Source organism: Cyrtonyx montezumae, unplaced genomic scaffold (genome assembly GCF_038088225.1).
Source record: "Cyrtonyx montezumae isolate F1298 unplaced genomic scaffold, pur_monq_1.0 scaffold_20, whole genome shotgun sequence".
In the NCBI taxonomy this organism is placed as follows: Eukaryota; Metazoa; Chordata; class Aves; order Galliformes; family Odontophoridae; genus Cyrtonyx; species Cyrtonyx montezumae.
The window spans coordinates 4,721,339-4,732,189 of NW_027071937.1; the positions used below are offsets into that span (position 1 = coordinate 4,721,339).

At 58.8% G+C, this 10,851-nt stretch overlaps 1 protein-coding gene across 1 annotated transcript; it reads left to right on the forward strand.

Annotated features, from left to right (window-relative positions):
• Positions 1 to 8,362: 8,362 nt before the first annotated feature.
• Positions 8,363 to 9,453, forward strand: IER5L (immediate early response 5 like). Its single transcript, XM_065737517.1, has one exon. It carries the CDS (start codon positions 8,421 to 8,423, stop codon positions 9,417 to 9,419), a length of 999 nt encoding a protein of 332 aa, XP_065593589.1. The 5' UTR covers positions 8,363 to 8,420; the 3' UTR covers positions 9,420 to 9,453.
• The last annotated feature ends 1,398 nt before the right edge of the window (positions 9,454 to 10,851 follow it).

Below are 10,851 nucleotides of genomic sequence, written 5' to 3' on the forward strand. Positions count from 1 at the left end.
CATTCCTGCATCAATCCACACTTCAGGCAGCATTTTCTCCTGACCTTTCCCAAGTTTCCCAATTTTCTGCTTCTTCCTGCCAGCAAGGCTCCAGCAACTCACTGTGTTTCAGGACTTGTCCTCTCAAGCAGGTCAACACCTGTCCCATAAGCCAAGCAGGGAGCAGAAAGAGCTGCCACAAGTCACTCCAAACCCAGGCTACATCAACATACCAAAAGCACCAGCATTGCTCATCCCCAAATACCACTGCTGCAGCCAAGGGAGGGCACTCACAGGGCACACCTTGTGGAAAAGCTCTATAAAATGGGGCTGAGCCCTCAGCAGGCACGATCCACACTCAGAGCAGAGCCGCACAGGAGCTGGCCTCCAGGAAAAGGTGAGAGCAGCATGAGGGTGCAGCACTGTAGGATGCAGTTGCCCACTGCCTCCTGGGGTTGTGCATGGGATTGGGGCTGCTCCCACCTTTCCGAGCCAGCCTCCCCAGGCAGGAGGAGACAAGCAGGGAGACGTGTGCTCCCAGAGCCACTGTCTGCCTCCCCGCTGCAGCACGAGAGGAAAGCAGCACTGAACAAGTCTTGGGCAGTCAGCTGCCAGCACTGTTGGGTTGCTTCGCTGGGAGAGGCTCATCCTGCAGGGGGGAAGAGGAGGTAACAGCACAGAGGGGAAGGCAGGAGGCCTGGTGCTCCCCAGCTCCCTGCAGTAGTTGGGGCAGGGCTGTTCTATCCAGGTCCTGCTGCTGGAGGGTGAAGCTGTGAGCTCACCTTGCACACCAGCACCCTGCTCACTGCACCGCAGCAAGCACCACGCAGCCTAGGGCCAGGCTCTCTGGCTGCTAGCAATGATATCTCCTGCTCTTTCTGCACTAGGAAAAAACCTCAACTCTGTTCTGCATTGTGAGCCTCCAAAGCACCCAACCAGGGCTGAGACCCTGCTGTCCTGAGCTCAGCATCCCAAAGGGCTGAGCTGCTGCTCACACACACAAGGAGAGCAGGAGCTCCACACCAACTAAAAGCCTTTTATTTCATTTTGCTTGCTCTCTCATTTCAAGCTAGCCGCCAATACCTTGGGAAACCCAAGCTAGAGAGACTTAGGATTTATTTTTGAGAGCTTAACATCCATTATGCTCTTCAAAAATTTATGCCCTTAAGCATCTCCACAGTGGCTGCTGAACACACATTAAAAAACTCCGTCTGTTGCTTCATCCTGACAAGTCTCACCTTCGAAATATGCCCACAAAGAGCTGACCTGCTCAGCTCCAGCCCTGCGCTCCTCAGACCTGACCATAGCAGAACAGGACACCAGAGGTGAGGTTATGTCTAGGAGCAACCACCACACTGGTGCAGATGACTGAGGCAGGACAGCTTGATGTATCAGTTGGAAATGCAATTAACTTCGATGCTCAGGGAGATAAGAGAAGAATTGAGGTTCCTATGGATGCAGTTGCTTGGCTCTTAGTTCCTCTACCAATGCTAGCCTGGTGATGTTATCCACACTGCATTTCTGCCCTTTGCAGAGCAAGACAAGCCCCCTCCAGCCATGGGAATGCTTGTGTGTGTGGAACACTCCCACAGCAGCACCACTCTGGAAGTTGTTTGCATACAGATGCATCCCCAGCCCCCCTCCCACCCCCCACTGGTGCTGCATGTCACCCATTGGACTTTGGCTCCTATGTCACAGCAGGAAGGATCTGGGCTCTGCTGGGGAGCGGGATGCTCGCATCGGGGAGCAGGGCTGTCAGAAGCAATCAGCTTGGGGGATGCAGAGGGTGCACAGCTCAGCACGGCGCTCCTTCAAGGCATCTGCTGCACTGCAACCATCATTACTCGTTAGGCAGCTGGTACGAGGCACCCAAACGGCAGGCAAGGGGTGAAAAGCAAAAAGGAACAGGCAACAGAGCCTGTGGGGAAGCATTCCTGAGCTCTCCCCACCAGACATCACCACCAGGTCCCCGCGTTGCACTGAGGCTCAGAGCTTCACAGGCAGATTCCCACCAGGCTCAGCACACACATGCAGGAGCCTTTTGCAAGACAGCAAGCATCAGCACATCACAGTGCCAAGGAGAGCTCAGGGAGTGAGCAACGGGACCGAGGCGATGTAGCACAGACTGAGCTGCGCCACCCAGCACACAGCCCTGACACGGGGATAGCAGGACAGCCTGAACCCCCAGCAAGAGCCAGCTGCAGCCCAGCCCCAGACAGGACTGGATGCACCCAATGTTGTCTCCCAACACTTGCAGGCAGAAGGGAAAAAGGACCTAATTCAGCCCCTCGGTGGGTGAGCAGCCAACCAGCACCCAGGGGAGCAAAGCTGGGGTAACAGCACCGGGCTCAGCGCTGCCACCCAAAGCCTCTGCTCGCCTTCAGGCTCACAGGTGAGCTGCAGCATGCAGCTGCAGGCAGCACGGGCAGGCCTGAGCCACCATCCCCACAGCATCACCCAGCACCAACCGGCTCAGCTGCCAGCACCGAGCCCTCCCCACCGGTTGCATTTTGGTGGTTATTCCTGCTTTTCCAGTCAGCGAGGCCCCAGCAGCCCCCTCCGGCACACATGCCTGCAGAGGGATTTCACCCAGCGTGGTGCTGAGGCAAGAAAAGAGCAGAACTACACCAAGGGAGAAATCTCCAGGTCACGGCCACGCCACCGCAGCACAAGAAATCTGCACGGCAGCTCACACTGCCACAACTCCACGCTTTGCTCTGAAGCTCTTCAGCTGTGGGGCTCACGCACAGAGATCTCACCCCCCCACCCGGAGGACACAGCCCCAGGGCCGATGTCTTGACCCTGGGAGGACCGACGCTCAGCAGCATCCCGGGCACGGCATAGGGATGCTCCGGCAGGGATGCGGGAGCAGCGGTGCCGCAAGGCCATCGCCAGCTGCCATCGCCCAGGCGCCGAAGGAGTTACCCAGCTCGTTAATCCCAAAGGCCACGCGAGTGATTTTTATCTTTAAAAAGCCCGCAGCCCGGGTTGCACGGCTCCGCTAGGGAGCTCGCTCGGGCACAGCCACTGCTCCTTTAAGGTATTTAACAACAAAGTGGGTGAAGACGCTGGCTCCTCCCCGAGCCTGCACATCCCCTCCGGGTCCCCCCGCCCCAGCCACGAGTGACAGCGGGGACCCCACTGTCCCCAGACTACCAGTCCCGGCATCCCCCAGCGCTTTGCCCCCTGGCCGTCCGTCCCCGGGCAGGGCAGGGCCGTGCTCCCACCCGGCAGAAAGGTGGAAAGCTGCCGTTACACCGCAGCGATCAGCCGCTCTCGGAGCCCCGTGTCGGCTGGCAGCGCCGGCTGTGCGCACCACAGGTCACTTTTCAAGAGGAGGGGGACCCCACCATAGCCAGGTGTAGGAGCCCGAGCAGAAGCCATGCACCATCCCAGCACTCAGACCACATCTGAACTGCAGCTCCAACTTCAGTGTGATTTTTGCTCATCCCGGCTGCCCTGACAAGCAGGGGAACGGGAAAGGACCTGCTGTGCTGGGTGCTCCCACACTGCCTGCGTGGACAGGCAGGTTGGCACCTACAAGACTTTGAAACACTTGACCTAGCAAATAAATAAGGTCACTATCAGATACCAGAGCCCAGCAGAGAGCCCAGCGACATCTCACCCCTCCAGGAAATGCTCTGGGGTGGCAGCAAGTTCCCAAAGCAATTCTGGGAAGCCAAGAGCACATGGCCAACAGCATCAGCTGCCCGCAGAGCATTTTCCCTGGGACAATCCACCTACAAGACAAGCACCAGCATGGGGAGCAGGTTTAGCTGCTCGATCCACAGCCACACCAGGGGGCAGAGGCACATTTCCCAGGCAGAAAGGGAGCTCAGGGCTGTCCTTTAGCCAGGCACTCACCTCCCCACTCGCTCCAAGTGATATTTGTTTCTGTTCCCAGCCCAAGAGCCATCACACCTCTCAGGCCGTGGTCACAATGCCCTCAGGTGGGGGGGCCAGTGCAGGTCCCTCACAGCCCCAGATGACAGCACAGTCAGGTTTCATGAGCAGAAGCACCTTCTGTTTTCAGCCCTGGGACCAGGAAAGTTCCCAGGCCAAAGTGCCCGTTGGGAGGGGTTGGATGCACATTTCATCCTCCCCTTCCCAAAATGGCAGCTCCTACACCTGCAGCAGTTCATCTCGTGGCTTCAGCATCCTGCAGTGGTTTTGCAGGGAACCCACATTCTCCAACACGTACCTGCACCAGAAGCAATACAATGCCATCCTGCAGAGCATCACCCCGGCAGCTCTGGGTGCACAAGCAAACCACACCAAGACCAACAGGGACACTGAACCTTCCTACAAACAGCCACTGCTCTGCTCACACCATCAGCATCTTGTTTCCCCAGCGAGGAAGAGATCAGCTAACACAAACCAAACTGCAAGCTTGGTTTCAATGAGACACATGGGCTAAAAACCAGCAGCACAGGCCAAGACCAGTGCACAATGTGTGGTACCAGGGTAGAAGAACTGAAGGAAAAGAGACTGTGAAGGTAGAAAGGTTCAGACCAGATCAACGTTCAGAGCACTGCTTCCATGCCCTGTGCTGCAGTAGCACTTGGGAGGCATTAAACACTTAGTAGTTAAAACCCAGTGCAGGGGATGGGGCGGCAGCAGCCAGCCCTGCTCCCAGAGCTCAGCCTGCAACCTTGTTCTGGCTTGTTTTCCCACTAGCTTTGGGTACCTGACTTGTAATAAGCAAGCCTGAAAAGCAGGCTCCTTTTCAGACATGCCAGGCACCCGCAGCTCCATCTCACAGACGCGTCTCCAAGGAGTCAAGGTCCAGGTGTACCCAAAAAACCCGTGTTCCAGCCAATACCTGCATGCTTCCTTGTCTGTGGGAGGCTCAGCAATGGCCAGGCTCAGGACTCCGAGGCTCAAGGGGAAATTGCTCTACACCAGCTAGTCTAATTGTGCTGAAATTACAAGATCAAGCAGCAAATTCGTGTCTGTGTTCATCGCTCTAGGTGGCAAAGACGCACCAGCCAGCGCCTGATCTCTGATTGCTGCAACTTTCACGTTTCATTGGGAAGGGAAGGAGGGGGTTAATGAAGGAGAGCCTTGCCAGTTGGAAGTGCTACCTAAAAAGGGTTTCTCCTACTAGCTGAAGCAAAATGGTTTCTCTTGCCAGCTTGTTTACTCTGCAGCTGAGAGCAGCGGTCCGCCAGGTTGCTGCTGGAGTCCGCTGTACGATCGCCGGCTGCGAGAGCAGCGCTGGCACCGGGATGTGAGCAGGGCTGGAGCAGCCGTGGTCCAGCTGTGCCATCCCCATCCTGGGCCAGCCAGCTGCTCCCCCAGGACCAGCAGCATGTGTGCCGGGAAACACACAGCCACAGCCCTCCAGACAGCAAAACCTGGGCCCATCCTCCCACCCTTTGGAGGAGCAGTGGTGCTCAGCAGGTAAAGCTGCAATGATATGTAACTGAGGAGGTGGCAGACCAAATGTCCCCTAGAACAGGAGGGTCCTTGGGGCTCTTTCCCATGGGAAGGACACACAAACCTCAGCTGAGACCAGGGTCTGGCAATGCCGGACAGGACTTGGTGATTTTCCTGGGAAAAGCAAGCACTGAACAAACCCATCCTGCCCCAGCTTGCTGCCACAGAGCCAGAAAACGTGCAGGATTTGTTACCCTTCCAGAAAAGTAGAGCTTACAGCCACGCACCAAGACAGGTATCAGCCATTCTCATGTCTCCGGCAGATTTGAGAGTCCACAGGCCAAACTGGGGCAGCTTTCACAGCACACAGCCCATCCCAGCTCCAGGATTAAAGCCACCGTGCCTGCAAACAGAACATGCTGCCAGCAGAGCCAGCTGGGGAGGAGGCAGCCCAGGCAGCCCCGGTTTGCCAGCAGCACCCTGCACCCAGCCAGAGGATTGGGCCCATGTTTTATAGCTTGTATATTAATTACTCTGAATGTAAATAAGATTAAGGTTTTAATTCCATCTTCATCTCTTTGAGGCTGCTACAGTGCTCTTGGGTTTTCTGGTGGCACAAAGCTTCTCAGGTAGCTGCAGCAGAGGGAAATTTGCAGGCAGGTGGAGGCAGCAGCACCCCCTGCACCAGGATGGGCACAGCCCTGAGGACATGCTACCTTCTGCACCTCGATAAATGCAGCACTGCTGCATACAGAGCCCTGATCCTTCCATTAAACCTGCAGGGCTACCCAGCAGTTCAAACAGGAAAGGCCAGCACCAAGCAGCATCCCACTGCAAACCCAAGCCAGGGCAGGATGGGGAGCGGGACGATGCGATGCTCACAGGACAGTGCTTTGCAGTTGACACTGCGTGCTGCTTGAGGCACCCAGAGCAGCCAGGTGACGGGCAGTCCAGCTCACAGCCTGGACCACCACACAGCTGGAGCTTTACAGGTGGAGATGGGCCAGAAAGCAGCAAACATGGGCTGGACACGACTGCACACGCTGGCAACAGCAGCATCCACTGCCCTGCTTCTGCTGCTCAGAGAAAGACTGCAAAGCCACAGCTGGGCTCAGCAAAGGTGCCTCTGAGCAGGAGCAAACCTAGGTCCACCCCTAAAAGCACCCTAAAATAACCATGACTTGCTGCAGACAACAGCCCTGCTGCACCCCAGCTTGTGCCTCGTGCTCACCAGCTGCAGCATGGGAAGGCTGACCTGCGGCGAGGAAGGAGGTGAACAGGAAGACCATACAATCCCACATCTCAAATCCCCATACAAACTGCCTCCAGCTACAGCCGCCCCTGGGTAGGACCGAGATCATTTCACATTTTACAGATTAGGAAAACAGAGTAAAGAGGATCCAACAGAAGTTCAGCAACGCTCGCTGTCGTTGAGCCCATCTCACACGGCTGAGAGCAGTGGGTGAAGGCAGCAGCTCTGTAAGTGAGGATTAGGAGCAGCTGCTTCCCAGCTGGGGGCCCCCATAGGGAGAACCCCCTCTGTGCTGCTGGGTTTGCTCCCATGCACTGTGCTGACCACCACCCCCACGGCCGAGCCCAGCAGGGAAGCAAAGCCCCCCCAACCTCAGGTAACCACCGGGACCCACCACTACCCCTGCAGCCCAAGAGCAGGGGATCTGCAGGCTGGCTCTCCAACACCCCTAGCAAAAAAAAGGGAGGGGTCCCTACTGCCTTCTTCCCACCCCACACTGCACACCCACCCCAGGACCAGCACCAACACCAGCACCAGCTCTCAGCTATGGTCCTAAGGGAAACCAACGACCCCACATCACTGCTCAGGGAGCGCAGTGGGAACCCCCAGCACCAAAAATCCCCCGCACGCACCTTCCATAGGGCGCCCTTTAGAACGGGGCAGCACAGTCAGCTGGAAGGGGGGGGAGGGGAGGAGCCCTCAATGAGCGACCCTTGATTAACCACGCCCCACGCGTGGCCCTACACCCGGTTTGGGGTATAAAGCGGCGGGATCGGAACCCGTATTAAGCAGCATCAGCAGTCAACGCTCGGAGCGGGGCTGAGCCGGGAGCTGCGTACACAGCTGCCAGGACCGGACGTCATCCCGGCGGTGCGTACGGAGGTGTGGCGGCGGGTGCAGCCGTCCCGGAGCTCTGGGCCCCGCACCGGGCCCGCCCCGCTCACCTGGTCCCGCGAGGCGGAGCGCCCCCACGCACCGCGCGGCGCCCGTCGGCGTTTGAACGGCGCTCACCGCCCGCCTCGCTCCCATTGGTCTCCTCTCCCGCCCGTCATCCCGCCTTCCGCCTTCCCATTGGTCGCCCGTTCGAGGAAGGCGGGGCGGGGCCGGCGCCGCGCTATAAAAACCGGGGGTTGGGCGGGCGGGCGCTCAGTGCCTCTGCGCGACAGGTACCGAACGCGGTGGGGGGGGGGGGGAGGGCGGGCGGGAGGGAGGAAGGGGGCGGAGCTGAGGGGCGGGGCCGGGAGCGCGCGCGGGGAGGGCGGGGGCGCGCGTGGCGGTGCTTGCACGCGCCGTGCTGCTCGGAGCGCGGCAGCAGCACAGCACAGCAGCGCGGAGCTATCGGCGTGCACGGCGATGCCCGCTCCGCTCCCGCCGCTGGCCGCCCCCTGAAGACAGCCCTCTCTATTCCCCCCTCCGTTCTCCAGCTCTTTTTCCCCCCCCCCCTTTCCTTCCCCCTTTTCCCCTTCTTTTCCCTCCCCCTCCCCCCCTTCCCCGTCCCTTTCTTCCCCCCGAGACCCCTTTTTTATTTTTTTTAATATATATATATACATTTTTCTTTTTGCATTTTTGAGGATTTTTTTATTATTTTTTTTTTTAACCTCTTCTTTCGGATTTGCACACGCGCGCAAAAATCCAACCAAACAAACAAAAAAACCCCAAACAAAAAAACAAACCCAAAACAACAACAACAACAAAAAAGCAACCAACCAAGCACCAAACCGACCCCCAAAGCCCTCCGCGAGCCCTCCCGGTTCTGCACCGCGTGGATGCGGCCCGGGCTGCGTGGCTGCGCGGCGGGCGGCGAGAGCAGATGCTGAGGGGCCGGAGGAGGAGGATGGAGTGCACCCTCGATGCGCAGAGTTTGATCAGTATTTCCCTGCGGAAGATCCACAGCTCCCGCACTCAGCGAGGCGGCATCAAGCTCCACAAGAACCTGCTCGTCTCCTATGTGCTCCGCAACGCCCGCCAGCTCTACCTGAGCGAACGCTACGCCGAGCTCTACCGCCGCCAGCAGCATTACCCCGACGGAGCCCCTCTGCTCGCCATGCCCCCCCCTTCCTGCCCCCCGCCGGAGCTGCCCCCTCTGCCCGGCGAACCCCACGAACGCGACGTCCGGAGCTGCGCGGCGTTGCGGGGCGGTGCGGACCCGGGGGCGGAGGTACCGCTGTGCTCCGCTCCCCCCGAACTGCAGCAGAGAGCGCCGTGCAGAGACCCCGCGGGCTTCTACCGAGCGGCCCTCCCCGGGCACGGAGCGGGACACGGGGCCGGGGCGGCCCCCCCTTACGCCGCCGCCGCCGCTTCCTCCGGTTGTGACTTTGGGAGCGGAGGAGGAACGCAGCAGCACTGTAGCAGCCGCACCACGGTGCTGGATTTGGACACTCACGTCGTGACCACGGTGGAGAACGGTTACCTGCACCAGGAGTGCTGCTCGCAGTGCCCGTGCTGCTGCCAACCCGCAGCGCCGGTGCCCCCATCCCCGCCGCCCCCGCCGGGCGCTAAGCGCAAGTATTACCCGGGGCAGGAGGAAGAGGAGGGGGTGGAGGAAGGGGAGCCGGGGGGAGGCGGGGTGGCGGGCGGCCCCCAGTTCGCCCCGTGCACCAAACGCGCCCGCTTCGAGGAGTACGGCAGCGCCGAGCACCCTCAGGACTCTTCCAACATCTCCAACTTGATCTCCATCTTCGGCTCCGGTTTCACGGGGCTGGTGAGCCGGCAGCAGGCGGACTCGGAGCAGCCCCTCAACGGGCAGCTGTGCGGCAAGCAGGCGCTGGCCAGCCTGGGGGCCTGGACTCGGGCCATCGTCGCGTTTTAGAGAGGAGCGGGGAGCGGAGGGAGAAAGCGGGGTGCGTGGGGAGGGGGGGGGGGGAAGGGGGGCTGGGGGGGACCGCGGTGCGCGGAGCTCTCGGATGGGGTGGGGGGAAAAGGGAGGGGAGGGGGGTTGGGGACCGACACCCAGAAACAAAGGAGGAGATGGGGGTTGGGGAGAGGGGTGGGCGGGGGGGGGGGAGTGGGTTGGGGGTGGGGGGGGGGGAGGGCAGCGCGATGTTTTATAAATTGTACAATAAAGAAAAAAAATCTAAGATCTTGGGACTTTATTTTTGCAGAGAGAGAGAGAAAAATAATACTAATTAAGCAAACGAACGGGGAGGGGGGGGAGGAAGGAATAATAATTAAAAGATAAATAAATACCAACCCCCCCTCCACTCCCCCCCCCCTCCCCAAGCACCTCCAGAACTAATCCTCTTTGTGTCCGCCCGGTGCCGCGGGGCCACGTGAGAGCCGGGCGGCGGCGGGGGGCACTCCGGGACCCCCCCCCCCCGGCCCGGGGCTCCGCTTTGTGCGGTTCTTTACGATTTAAAATAAAAGAGGTAGCAATGAAAACATTTCAACTTTCCCCCCCCCACCACCCCTTTCCCCGAGAAACGCGTGCGATGTGACTTCAACCCCTCCCCAACGCTGCTGCGGGGTTATAGGGTCACAGGAGCGGGGTTGGGGGGAGGAGGGGGGGGGACGAAAAGCGGGGCCGCCCCCTCCCCGCTTCTTTCCTTAAGTTCAACTCTCCTGGTGTCAGCCTTCCAGCAGCGCAAGGTTTGGGGTTGGGAGGAGATGCTGCTCCTGTAGTCGCGTTGTTTTCTAATAGTGTTTCCTCCTTTTTTTTTTTTTTTGGGAGAGAAAAACCTTTTGTTGTAAAAAGGTGGGATTTCTGGTCCCGTCCCCCCCCCGCCGTGTGTGCGTGTGCGTGTTTCTGCCCACTCCAACTTCACGGGATCGGCACTATGTGAAACGGAGGACGTTGCGTTGGGGTTCGGTTTGGGGTTTTTGTTTGTTTTGTTTTCCTCCTTTTTTTTTGTTGTTGTTGTTGCCTTTATTATTATTATTATTATTATTATTGTTATTATTATTTCCTGCGTTTGTAACCTGTATTTTTGTGCATATGGAATTGTATATCGCCGGGTAAAACTGTTCAGATTTCTTTAAAATTTATAACCTTAATAAAAAGTCGATTATAAAGTTGCTGTGCCCTCGCTTTCCTTGTCACCCTACACTCCCCAACCCTCTTTGGTCCCCTCCCTGGACCATCCCCATCCCGACACCCCCCCCCCGGACCCGCAGAGCCCCACGCGGGGTTGGGGTCCCCCCCGCCGCCCCCATCCCGCACCTCTCTGCGCGTTCCCCGATGCGCTCGGGAAGTTTTTTGAGTTGGAGTTTGTTATCCCCGCGCGGTGCCGCTGGGTGGTGCGTGT